The 13327-nt window shown below is 40.9% G+C and overlaps 2 protein-coding genes across 2 annotated transcripts in view; both read right to left on the bottom strand.

The window, feature by feature from the left end:
• Nucleotides 1-13327, bottom strand: part of LOC135078019 (spectrin beta chain) — an 83289-nt gene that overhangs the window by 3657 nt on the left and 66305 nt on the right. Inside the window, exons 32-37 of the mRNA XM_063972565.1 lie at nt 11158-11317; nt 8497-8634; nt 7502-7645; nt 6320-6413; nt 2323-2502; nt 1286-1456 (exon numbers count right to left, since the gene is read on the bottom strand). Coding sequence (XP_063828635.1) covers nt 1286-1456; nt 2323-2502; nt 6320-6413; nt 7502-7645; nt 8497-8634; nt 11158-11317 — 887 coding nt within the window. The remainder of the gene's footprint in view (nt 1-1285; nt 1457-2322; nt 2503-6319; nt 6414-7501; nt 7646-8496; nt 8635-11157; nt 11318-13327) is intronic.
• On the bottom strand, nt 12163-13205 carry LOC135078265 (uncharacterized). The gene is made up of 2 exons (XM_063972864.1): nt 13179-13205; nt 12163-12999 (listed from the first exon to the last, which is right to left on the bottom strand). Exons 1-2 carry the CDS (start codon nt 13203-13205, stop codon nt 12163-12165), a joined length of 864 nt encoding a protein of 287 aa, XP_063828934.1.

Raw genomic sequence — 13327 nt, 5'->3', positions numbered from 1 at the left:
GCGAATATGAAGCTAATCGGTTTGACTGACTTCTTCTTGAGCGTGAAGAAGGATCGGCGCTTGGGCTCGGCATTGGCGGACGCGAGAAAATAGGAAATGGGGAAGCAAAAAATAGGAAATGCGAACTCGAAAAATGGGAAATTGGAAAACAAAAAATTTACAAACAAGTCCTTATCCCTGCGTGAACACCACACATAGCCCAGAAGCTGAACTGTGAGGTGGTGGGTACAAACATGCTACGGCGCGAATATGAAGCTAATCGGTTTGACTGACTTCTTCTTGAGCGTGAAGAAGGATCGGCGCTTGGGCTCGGCATTGGCGGACGCGAGAAAATAGGAAATGGGGAAGCAAAAAATAGGAAATGCGAACTCGAAAAATGGGAAATTGGAAAACAAAAAATTTACAAACAAGTCCTTATCCCTGCGTGAACACCACACATAGCCCAGAAGCTGAACTGCGAGGTGGTGGGTACAAACATGCTACGGCGCGAATATGAAGCTAATCGGTTTGACTGACTTCTTCTTGAGCGTGAAGAAGGAGCGGCGCTTGGGCTCGGCGTTGGCGGGTGCGAGAAAAATGGGACATGGGGAAGCAAAAAATAGGAAATGAGAAATGGGAAATGAAAAACCGAAAAACGAGAAATGAGACAGAAAAATGAGAAAGCGAAACACAAAATTTACAAAAATAAACCCTGCACACCACATAGCCCAGAAGCTGACTCATGAGGTGGTGGGTACAAACATGCTCGCTAGGTGCTACGGCGCGAATATGAAGCTAATCGGTTTGACTGACTTCTTCTTGAGCGTGAAGAAGGAGCGGCGCTTGGGCTCAGCGTTGGCGGGCACGAGTTTATGATTAGAGCTAATTTTTAAACACTCAAACGATATGAGAAATGGGGAACAGAAAAATGGACACGAAAAACAAACAAGTCCTTATCCCTGCGTGAACACCACATAGCCCAGAAGCTGAACTGTGAGGTGGTGGGTACAAACATGCTACGGCGCGAATATGAAGCTAATCGGTTTGACTGACTTCTTCTTGAGCGTGAAGAAGGATCGGCGCTTGGGCTCGGCGTTGGCGGGTGCGAGTTTGAGAGCACTCAAACGATATGAGAAAAATGCTAATGGAAAATAAGGAACACTAAAATGAAAAATAAGAAACCGAATAATGAGAAATGGTAACGAAAAATCCACACACCACATAGCCCAAAAGCTGACTAGTGAGTCATGAGGTGGTGGTACAAACATGCTACGGCGCGAATATGAAGCTAATCGGTTTGACTGACTTCTTCTTGAGCGTGAAGAAGGATCGCCGCTTGGGCTCGGCGTTGGCGGGCGCGGGCAGCGTGTGCGAGCGCGGCGCGGGCGCGGCGGTGCGCGCGCGCAGGCCCTCCAGCCACCACGCCATCTCTGTGTCGTCGTGCGCCTGCAGCAGGAACTCCGCGCCGCTGCTCAACCTGTAGATACACAAGAAAATTAAGTTAATACGTCACAAAAACAAATGCGCAATGAGCATAGATAGGTATACCTAAAGATCAGGGGTAGCCAACTTGATTAAAAATAAGATCTACTGTTTACTAACGAAACCCTGGGCGATCTATCACTTACATAATTCCTGAAATCTTAAATGAAACAGCATAGTTTAGTACACAATCATGTAGTATTTTTTTTTTTGCCTTGCCACGATCGACTGGACTATTATTCGCGATCGACCGGTTAGCCATCCCTGCTGTAGATATACGCGGGATTAGCGTTAATACACGTAGGATCTTTGAGATCAGGTCAGGTCAGGGTCAATGGTTGCATTCTTATGTGAGTTTTAAAGACAGTTTTTGAGTCATACACTAAAGAGGAAACAAACGGGTTAAATAGAATCGCCCCACTTAGGCCCAGTTTTTTGATTCGTAGAAAAAGAAACCAATAGTCAAATTTGACAGATGTCAAATGACAAGTGGTAAAATATCAGAAAAAAACTTTTCGTACATTTTTTAACTATTAGCTTACATTTTGTTAACAAAATTTAACAATTAGTTATTTTCCATTAGTAAACAAAATTTAACAATTAGTTATTGTAACTATGAATCAAAAAACTGGGCCTTAGATGTTGCAAGAGGCGACTATGACCGTGTAAATCTTCCCTTTTGCTGTGGCGTAGTCCTGTAGTCGAGACCAATAATAATCTGATGATGATGACGATGAGAAGGATAAAACACTGGCCACCATGAGGAGTGAAAACCAAATCTTCCTTTTTGCCTCTGATAAATGAGAGGGTCATCCTCCTGCAGTGGAGACTATGACTATGACCTTATGATCAATCACTGACCTGAGCCGGAACACGTGCTTCTTCTTGGTGTAGTTGGCGGCGACCTCGACGACGGCGCCGTTGAGGTCGAGAGGCGCCTCCCCGCGCCAGTGCTGGTCCGGCGCCGCCTTGTACGATTTCTGGTCCTTGAAGAACGACATGCGACCGTCCTTTGCCACCACGTACACTTTGTCCCATGATCTGGAGAAAGAAATAGACGGTTCTCGTGATTGGACAGTGACAGCATAAACTTTATAAAGAACAGTCTCAAAATGAAAGTCTTATTTTTAGTATGACGAAGATTCTGACATGAATTAACTCTATACTTTCCCTTAACACTTTATAATACTTTAATCCTTCAAGCTCCGCGAATCTAGACACAATAGATAATCAATTGTTATGACATTAATTAATGCCGTCTGGGACTCAATCGGTTAAATGCAGTCAATAATTGAGATTAGGTAGGCACGGAAAAAATTACAAATATAACATGATGGCTGCAACAATATTTATTTAAGTAAATAATTAATTATGTTTATCATCAGGTTTTTCAAAAGCTAATCGTGATGTAATATCAAAACAATCGTACACAAAGAATTTATTTTATCATGTAAATGGATAATTATTCCATTAAGCAATCTAAAAACGCGTGTAGGAAATGAGTATCTTCGGACATATGTTACGATAGAACATCATGCACAACCCGATCGAGCTAGCTGAGCAACTCGCTGGAACTCTCCCTCACACTCACACACTGTCCCGCGTTCGCCCCTTCTGTACCAGAGCGTCGATGTGACGTCACGGCCGCCAGGTAGGCCGGGTTCCCACTATGCCGGACCGGCATTTCTGCCGGAAACCGGACACCGGACAAGGGTGTTCACATAACACCGGATCACCGGATCCGAAATCCGAGCCGAATGAAGTGCGGGGAGCACGGGCGGGGCGGGGTGGGCCGCAACTCGTTCACATTACTCCGGTCCGGTGATTTTGCCGGCATTTTGTAGCGACAAAACGCTCGGTAAAAATGCCGGGCTCGGCAAAAAAGCCGGATCCGGGATAATGTGAACAGCTTCATACAATGAGGAAGATGTAAATCAAAATTTATTCCCCTTTTTCAGCCCTAACAAAAACTTTAAGCTAAAATAAGACTAACTGTGAAAAAATTTTGTTGATATCACGAAAATTGAATATTTTATAAGCAAATCAATATGGGAACGCACGAAAACTGATAGCACCCCTGGAATACGGGCGGTGACGTCACACCGCTCGTTGGGCAACGACGGACGGGCGGCGCGGGTGCTAGCTGCGCTCTGTAAACTTATTTTCGTTCATTTCGATACATTTTTTATTTATATTAACCGTATCTGATGCCAACCAAATAATCTTACGAAAGTAGATTTACTTATAGTTGTGGATACTTTCAGAAAACATGCAAAGTACCTTTATTATTGCAGAAATCCAAGGGCTAAAACTTGCAAGGTAAGTGAACCTATTATTATGGATGCAATAAATAATTGAGTATTTAGTATTTACGCTTTTTGTAGTACCTATTTGAGGTAGATTATAAAAGTTCTATCTAGTTTAAAAGTAAAAGTACTAGTGCTGTCAGTCAGATTGCTGTGGGTTATCGATAAAAAATAATACCCATCAATAATTTAGCAACGTTATGTCTTAATATTTTATTTTTACAGAGTTGGACGATCACGTCCAGTCGTGTTATAGACTAACTATCCAACTATCGAATTATGGACATATACTCGTAGGGTAAGTTCATTTGAAAATACTATATCCGCAGTGTACAATAAAAACAAGAGTTACACCTGAACACAAAGTTAGAGCTACGGCATATCATTGTACATTTGTTTGTGCTGAAGATAACGAATAAATTGGAAAATCTGGAATGCGGAGGTTTTGCAGCAAGCAATGAAGAATGCAAACATACAATGGCATTAATTGGTTTTAAGGTTATATGTATAGACGTAGTGAAGATCCCGCTTGTACCGAAGTAGCGTGCTATTGGAGGAAACCAAAACTGTTGTGCAAGTTGGATCTCAGCTAAAATTTGAACTATACAAGGCAGTATAAAAATATATGTGTCAGTAGTACTACCACCATAACCATCTGACACAAAGATCAGTCCATCGGGCTTGATGATTTTTTTGTTCACTTTAAAAAGTTATTAGTAGGTATACACTTTGTAACTTTCTATGGAATCAGTGTACGATCATGAATCGCAAGTAAGGTACAGTCAGTTTTGTCACAGTTAAAACTGGTTTCTAACTCTATCGAGGGTCGTCAACGTTTTTCCTGATTTTTATAGTTTGAGTCTGTTACGTCTTTCTTTTTCTGTTCTACTTGAATCTTCGTATCTCTCGTCTTTATTTCTATTGCAGATAACTCTATTCGGCGTACTCCGCTACGTGCCCTAGCTGCCCATTGCCATTTCAGCTTGCTAATCCGTCGGGCTATGTCAGTGACTTTATTTGTCAACAATCTCGAGAATCAAGCTCCGAAACGATACTGAGTAGGGCGCAGTTCGACATAAGCTTCATTTTGTTCGTATTCATCCGAATGCCTACCTGTTCCGATATATTCGATTAAGGACTTTGAGCATTGTGCCGAGGTCTTCCAGCAACTCTGCCATGAGTGCCATGACCACAATATCGTCAGCAACGGTAGCGATAATTAATATGGCACCGCTGGAGAGACTGCAGCACTGCCCAAGTTTCGATCGAATAGAAGGCCTTCTTCTCATATTCCACGAACGTCAAGCATAGTGGCAAGTTATACTCCTTCCATAGTTTTCTATATAACCTGCCGCAGCTCTGCCCCAGGCAGAAAGGTTCTGGAGTGGAGACCACGTACCGGAAAACACAGCGTGGGACGTCCACCCACAAGGTGGACCGACGACCTGATAAAGATAGCAGGGAGGCGCTGGATGCAGGCCTCTACCAACTGCGCGATATTATGTGGAAGTTATTGAAGGAGGCTATGTTCAGCAGTGGACGTCCTGTGGCTGAGATGACGATGATGATGACGATAACTCTATTCTAGAGTATTATTATCTCTTTGACTTCCACAGGCGGATTGTCACAAGAATGAGAAGTATGTGTTAATACATTTTGTTCGTATAGATTTTTATCGATAACTCGATGAAGCGACAACATTATTTTACCACCATAAAACATAGTCAATAACAAGGGATAAAGTAGGTAGAGAGTTTTTAGTATTGTCTTATTGTCTTTAAAGTTTCAAAGGATTCAATTTACTTTAAGGAACCCCTCTGCGTGCGTACCTCGTGTTTTGTTTCTCTATTTTTTGTCCACTGTTTCAAATAAAATGTCACTAAAATACTTTATAAAAAATTTGTAATGAAAAATATACAATGGTAGGTGTTTTGTCTTTAGGTAGGTACTCGCATTAAAATGGTCTTTGCAATAATATCGACTGGTTTTTGTAGATAACGTTTTCTCCCTTTTCGTTAACTTACACCATTTATGTATTTCTCAACTTTTCTTAGCTTTAAAAGTGTTTTTCTGGGGCACTAACCATTGTATTAGTATAAAAGGGTTATTATACAATATCTGCATGGTATTTTTTTCTCCATAATTCTATAAAACTCGAAATGATTGCACGAGTCTATGAGCGCGCGAAGGAGCAATGCCATCCCGGCGGAGGTAACGGGCGGTGTGACGTCACGCGCTAAACGGTCAAGTGCGAGTTGATTTTTAAAACATCCAACTTTGAATGCCCATAGAAAATTCAGTTTTTGAGATATCGAAAAAATTCTTTTACAAATATTTTTTATATTTTATGTTTGATCTTTTTACATTATAAAATAATTACACTCATCTTCCTCATTTGTACCGCCGCTAGGCCTTCCGGCGATTTTACCGGACCGGGAGATCTGCCGGTCCGGCATAGTGGGAACCCGGCCGTACGCAGTTAGCTTGACCGGGTTGTAAAGATAGAATCGTGAGTTCTTAGTAAAATCAAACTACGTAAAAAAAATACAAACCTGTTGGAGGCTCGCTTGGCGGCGGACTCCCACTCGTGCTTGCGTACCAGAGTGCCCTCCACACCCTCATCCTCTCCCGCGGGGCTAGCACCCTCTGTGCACCACAAAACTCACGTTATAACACCACCCTACCCTCTTACATAGCAACACCATTCATTTTGCGCGCTCTTATAACAATGAGGGCTATCGTTTTAGCGCTCACCAGTTAGCGCCACTGTAGAGTAAGGTCCTGTCACTTGCTAGTAGCGAAGACAGTGGCACCAACTGGTGAGCGCGAAAGTGGTAGGAGGACTATCGCATTTGCACTCATCAAGATGGCGCCACTGTAGAGTAAAGTCCTGTCAATCGCCAGGGGTGCCAACTGTTAAGTAAAAAAAACGATAGCCCTCATTAAATCACACTAAGGCTGGTTTTAGTCTGTATCTGTATGAACTGCTAGGGAGCGTTTTAGAGTAATGCGGTCCGGAGGGTCTGCACCGGACGGTCCGCGTGACACTAAAACCAGCCTAACACTACCAAAGTTACGTTTGATAAAGGAATGTTGACGCTTTGAAATGAAGTTGCTATGTATTTATCCTTCTCATAATAAACATGTAAATTTTTCGTTCTAAATGAATACCTCTAGCATGCCTTAAAGGCGATTTATAGTAACAAAAACTAGCCTATATCGCTAATATCACGTGATAGGTTTGATACGTATCGTTGCCCTACATCGTCTAATAAAAGCCACATGTTGGTGGGGGTATTTATTGAATAACAATCAAACGCAAATGTTTACGCATGCGCGCACAAAACACATCAGCACACTCAAAGCTAATTTGACAAAGTCAAGTGGCAGTTGGTAGTGGATGGCAGAGTTATTATTATATTTTGCATTGTAATCTCAAGAAATATATTTTTTTTTATTCCACCCAAAACATTTTTGAGTTTTTATATGGCAGAAAATGATTGCTCAAGTTTGTTCCGAACTTACTTCTCAGCATTTTGCAAATACTGCTACTCGTAAGTGTTGAAACAAAAATTTGAATTACATATCAATTTAATCTAAGATTTGCTTTTACACTTTAATATAGAAATCATGTGATATGAAGTCTAAATCCTATTGAATTAAACTAAAATTATTGCACATATTCGTTCCCCATCTCTACCCATGTTAGCTCAACAATCCACTACCACAGTTACCTTCGTCGTCGCTATGATGCGATCCGGCCAGTAGCTTCTTCGCAGTGCGCCACCGGAAGCTTCGGAACGGAGACTTGCTCCGGGACCGCGACTTCACCTTACCGGAGCTCGACGGAGTGGCCGGGGTCGAACTCGTCCCGGGCGCTGTTCGCGTGAGGACCGGGACACGTGCGTGATATGGATAGGTGCGGGACAGGCGGGGATGTTACGTGATACGTGATATACAACATACATACGGGATGGGTATAAACAAATAGTGAGTGCGTTATTATAATTTATAATAAGGATAAGGATGATCGCGGGGGAGAAAACAAAACAAAAAATAATTTCAAAGCAACACAAAAATCGCAGCGACTTACAAAAGCATTTTCTTTTTGTCATGCTTTCTTAAAAATCGATAAAAACGGTAAAGTAAAAACACAGATGTTAATAAAGGGAGGTATCATGCACAAAGGGATACCAACATGTAACATACATAGTTAACACTACAATACTTAAAATAACAAACAAGTGTTAAACAACTACCAAACTAAAATCAGTTTCCAATCGTGATGCACATCCTTTTTTTATTTTACTATAGTTGATTATTTTAAAACCAATTTGAATTTTAGCACTCTTTAGCATTGACACAACACGACTAGTGTCAATATCACATAACTATCACCAGAGTAAATACAAATGAGTAGGTCATCTTCATAGAAACGCACCGGGCGCGGTTTGTATGTGAGCGTGCCAATACGTATACGGCGCGCACGCACACACTGACAAAATTTAGCGTGGATTAGCGGGGAGCCAGTCGTGGTTTCGCCGAATTTTGTCAGTGTGCGTACGCGCCGCATACGTATATTGACGCGCTCACATACAAACAGGGCTCGGTGCGTTTCTATGAAGATGACCTACTCATTTGTATTTACTCTGCTATCACGTCATATTACAGTACATGACGATTGGAACCAGACCACTACCATACTCACTGGTTAGACGTGCATACTCACTAGAGAGGCGTGCCGGTTTGGCTGGCGTCTGTTTCGACGTGGACGGGGCGGGGGTGGCCACTGGGACAGCCACGGGGGTGGCCAATGGGGTGGCCGGGGAGGCCACTGGCACGGGGGCGGGGGCGGGACTACTGGCCTCTGCATGCGTACATCTACGTGCTAGTTACGTCTACACTACATGCTTGCAACTACGATACATGCGACCGTGCATCCGTATCACTACTTTTTACAGGACGAGCACATGAAGAGTGGTCATCGCCGTTGTTTTTTAAGGTTTTTTAATACAGGAATACACATACACAGTTTTAGTACTACAGATCATGCTACTAATAGTTCAGTAATATTAGACCTATATTCGACAGTTTTATTATGCCTATAATAACACCCCATTAGAGTCTTGTATCTGTTTTTGAACGCCATATAACGGCAAATGTTTTAGCACTTGATTTCATTATCCTTTTTTATATACGTTCATATTAAACCCATTGAAAAGCATTAAACAAAAGCATACATGAACATATAATTATGTGAACGGAACCCCATAAGTTGCAAGCTTTAGACAATGTATGGTTTCAATTACAAGTATCAATACATATTAATAATTAAGAATCATTGAACCCACACACGAATCTAAATGATAAAAAGAAGCTATCAACAGCATGGTGCATACGATATAAAAAGCAAATAGAAAAAAGCAAGTACAAGGGCAAGATACCTACCTTTATTGAAGACAGCTTCTTTATAGTATTAGAAGAACAATATACGGCACACTTTTATAAATATAATAGTTTAATAACTAGCGTGTATCAACATAATATAATTATTTAGAAAGACATAAGACTTATGGTACAGCTAAAATGATATAGAGTATCAAACCATCACCGTGATTAGAGCTAGACGACACATGTATAATAATACAATAGATATTATTAATAATTATAAAATAATCTAATGACTAATAGTTGAAAATGAACAACAAGTGTATGCACGTTTGAGCGTGAAATGAGTAGAAAATCGGAGTTCATAAGTTTAATATTATTTGTTATAAAAAATATTGAACTCCGATTTTAGATGGGCTGAAGTAGTGTGATGACGTTAATGCGTGTACGGACAGAAGACCATCACCTAAGAAATAAAAATGGTATTGAAGACATTGAAATCGTGCAACAGAAAAACAGTGCTATAGTCCCAACTACGTTGATACGGAAATAAACCTACTAAACAAATCGTATACGTTCAATAACTCCGTGTTCACATCAACAAGCTTTTAGGCTAAAAAATTATTCACAATCTACCCCCAGAAGAGTGGAGTTACTATCGAGCGCAGTGTTCCGACTATATTAAATAGACCCATCAAACTACCGTGGAAGCTCATGCCAAGGCTTCGTTCACACAGTGACTCTTTCACCGCACCGATATTTTGCCGTACACATTTTTAATCTTTAGTGACGTAATCAAGATGTAATTCTTTAATGAAACACAACACATGTGTTGTTCAAGATGAAGGCAAAATATCTCGCACGGCATACAAGCGTAGCGTGAACGGATCCTTATAGCTGGGTACTGAACGGTAGCTGTATGAAGCGCTCTGTTACCTGGCTGGGAATGCGGTCGCTCTTGGGCCTTCTCAGCCGCTTTAGTGGACGTTCTCCTTACGACTACGCGTGTGCATGTGTGGACAACACATCGGTAAGTAACGGACATTTGTGTCTCACACGCAACGCTCGGTCGGCGAATGAAACTACAAGTCGAACTGTACGAAGGTATTTTGACGTGTCCTAAACTTCATTTGTTATGTCCCTTTAAATTGAGATAATGATTTTATAGTTCAATATTTTATTTATAAGTTCAGTTTAGGAAACGTTGGATAGGCATACCATGGTCTTAAGTTTCATTGGTCGACTGAGCAAGCGATAAAAATGGGGCACGGTATAAAATTCACACGGAAAGCGGCAAGCGATGCCGTATAAGCCGTCTTGGCTATCGCTGTGCGATGTGCGAAATCTTTCAACTGTCGTAATTCCGTCTGAAATCTCATCCTACCCTCAAGATCAGTGTTATTGCAGTATTGCAAGATTCGCAAGCAACATTCACCAGTTAACGGTGAAAGTTAGTGGATATCTCTGTCTCACTTTAAATAACTTCGTTTTAGTGCTAATAGACAATACACATGCGTGCTTACATTGCAATCCGTGATTTGAAGTGATGTTAATTTAGAGAGAAATATTTTTACTCTGTGTTTTGATCGAAAATTGATCATGTTAATTTACTAAAGATTTTTACGATATTTATCAACAAATTAATCTTATATTAAGGTAAATCTTAAAGTGTCATTGTTAAGTTGCGCAATGTGGGTGTCTATGACAATCGATATGTAAACGTAGTGCAATAAGTGTTTTAATGTTTGATGATAAATCCAAAATAAAAAGTGCTCTATACTAATACATCAACCTTTTAGATATTATGTCACTCCTTCTACTTTGTTCAGTTACGAGGGCTTGCCAATCTGTCGATGGCTATACTTCTGTTTTACATTATCGTCAATAACGTATCACATATCGATTACCAAAGACAGCTACCCGGTATCGTATACCGAGTAGAATCCACTCAATTCCAGACTCTCAGTATCTATCAATAGAGTTCTCATTGCTTTATAATTACCCTGCGGCTGCGGTTGTTCCTGCGGCGAGGCGGCGCGGTCGACGGCGTCTTGCGCAGCGGCGGCGGCGGCGGCGGCGGCCTCGGCTGCTTCCCGTTCGCGTTTCTCACGCTCGGCCGCTTCGGCAGCTTCTTGGCGTCTCTTCATCTCTTTCACTTCGAACTGTGAAGGTGGGCATGTTAATATTTGTGTGGTATGTTGGGGGTAAGGTGTGGCAAAGGCGAGGAAGCTGCGAGCTTTGGGACAAGGCAGCTGACGCAAACTCGAAATTAACTATTTATAAACATTTTGGATGGCAAACCTGACAAGAACTCCGTGTTGTTAGGTTTGCTTAAGATATGTTAAAAGAAAACTGGACGCAAAACTGGAGATCAATCGATTTTTAATTTTAATGGTCAGAAATACACTCGACATCAAATAAATCGCACCTCCCGCAACAAGCACTTTCAAACGTATGCATCCCCACTTCCCACCAATATTGGCACCATTTGAAAGCCTAGTTCTAAGCATCATTTCATTAAAGGAAAGATTTTTACCCCAAAAATGTGTCTTTAGAAGGATCCAGAGTCATTTCTTCAAAAAATAGGTAGTTACGCTTGAGCCAACTTTTATGGCTATAAAACTGTTAAGTTGGGATTAATCGCTATCAATCTGTTAAAGAGGACACGTGAGATCATTATTTGGTTTTATAACCATAAAAATTGGTCTAATTGATCCCATAGGTGAGCCCAAAGTGAGGTCTTTTTTCAAGTAACATTTATGGTATATGTTAATCATTTATTAAGAAATTACATGTGTTTTTCTTTAAGGATATTTATTGGGCTTTCAAATGACACCAATATTGTTGGGGCACCATGATTGTGTCAGAAGAAAATCTTTAAAGTTCGCGTCGCGGAAGGTGCGGTTTATTTGATGTTGAGTATATTTTATCATGCAATAGATACAGGCATTAGAAATTCTCTTTATTAAAAATTCCGATGTCCACCTTAAAACTAATGAAAGCATTCTTAAGTGTCAAGCCTGCTCCAATTCAATTCGAAGCTGCAAATAAAATGCATTATAAAAGCACATGCACTACACCAAAATACACTTACACCATCCAAGTAGTTAAAATACCATGCACCATCCGGGAAAAGAAGAGATCTGGTTTGGGAGAGGAGGAGCAAGGAGGAATTTAAAGGGATAGTTTTTACTTCCTTTCCTAAATCATTAATAGTGTTCGTACTGCCGGTCAATGCGGGCATAGATAACACTGCCACTTCGCCTTTAGAGTCTGTGTCAGAAGATTTACTTTTCCTTGACAGTCTATTAATTATTCGTTTTATACTGCCAGACTTCGAAGAGCTGTCGCTTCGCCGTCTGAGTAGAGAAACGTTTGGAAATACTAACTGGCTGGCTAACCTCTCCCAGAGAATGAAATTTATACACGCCAAGTGGTCATTCATTTGATTCGACAGATCTGTGCGGTCTGGATATTCAAAGAATACGGGACTGTATATTTCTGGCGACATTGGACTCATAAGCGGTGTCGAGGGAGGGGTGCTATTCTCTGATATCGTCGTTAAACTATTCCTGGTAACAGCCGTCCATAGGTAAGAGTCATTCTTCTTGCAGTCCGAATAGTCTAGTTTGAGAGTTCTTTTATATTTTTCCGGTATTTTTATTTTGTCATTGTTGACTACTAGATCTTGGACTACGTCGTGAACGGACCGTTTTTCAGTTACAATGGTGAGGGGTGTTAAGGGTATGTGGGAAGGGGGTGGGGGGTGGTAAGTGAAACTGATATCATCAGAGTTCTCCCAAGGCTGGGTACAAGGCCACAGCTTCGACTCACGAAGTTCAAGCTAGTTGTGAAAGAAGAATAAGATGAAATAAAAACAACAAGCAAAAGTAAGAAGTGAAATAAAAATGTACAACTAAAACTTTGAATAAGAAGAAGGTATTATGCAACTAAATGAAAGGTAAACCATCACCATGCAAGACATGACTGTACAGAATGCAATGTGTATTATACAATAAATACATCATCCATCACCCACTTAAAATGCATTTTGTTTAAAAGTGAACATTAAATATTTCATGCCCTGTAAAGATTTTATTTCAGACAGAAGAAACTTTTAGTCCAAATATTATTACTAGGAATTGATATACCCACGTTTGACGGCTATAGGT

This window comes from Ostrinia nubilalis, chromosome 14, assembly GCF_963855985.1.
Source record: "Ostrinia nubilalis chromosome 14, ilOstNubi1.1, whole genome shotgun sequence".
Taxonomy (NCBI): domain Eukaryota; kingdom Metazoa; phylum Arthropoda; class Insecta; order Lepidoptera; family Crambidae; genus Ostrinia; species Ostrinia nubilalis.
This window is presented reverse-complemented; position numbering and strand designations above follow the sequence as displayed.

Excerpts from the sequence above, each read along its gene's own strand:
- LOC135078265 (XM_063972864.1), bottom strand. The coding sequence starts at position 13,205 with ATGCATTTTAAGTGGGTGATGGATGAT. Across the intron at positions 13,000-13,178 it reads TTAAGTGGGTGATGGATGAT|CTTGAACTTCGTGAGTCGAA; the intron begins GTATTTATTGTA and ends TTTCACAACTAG.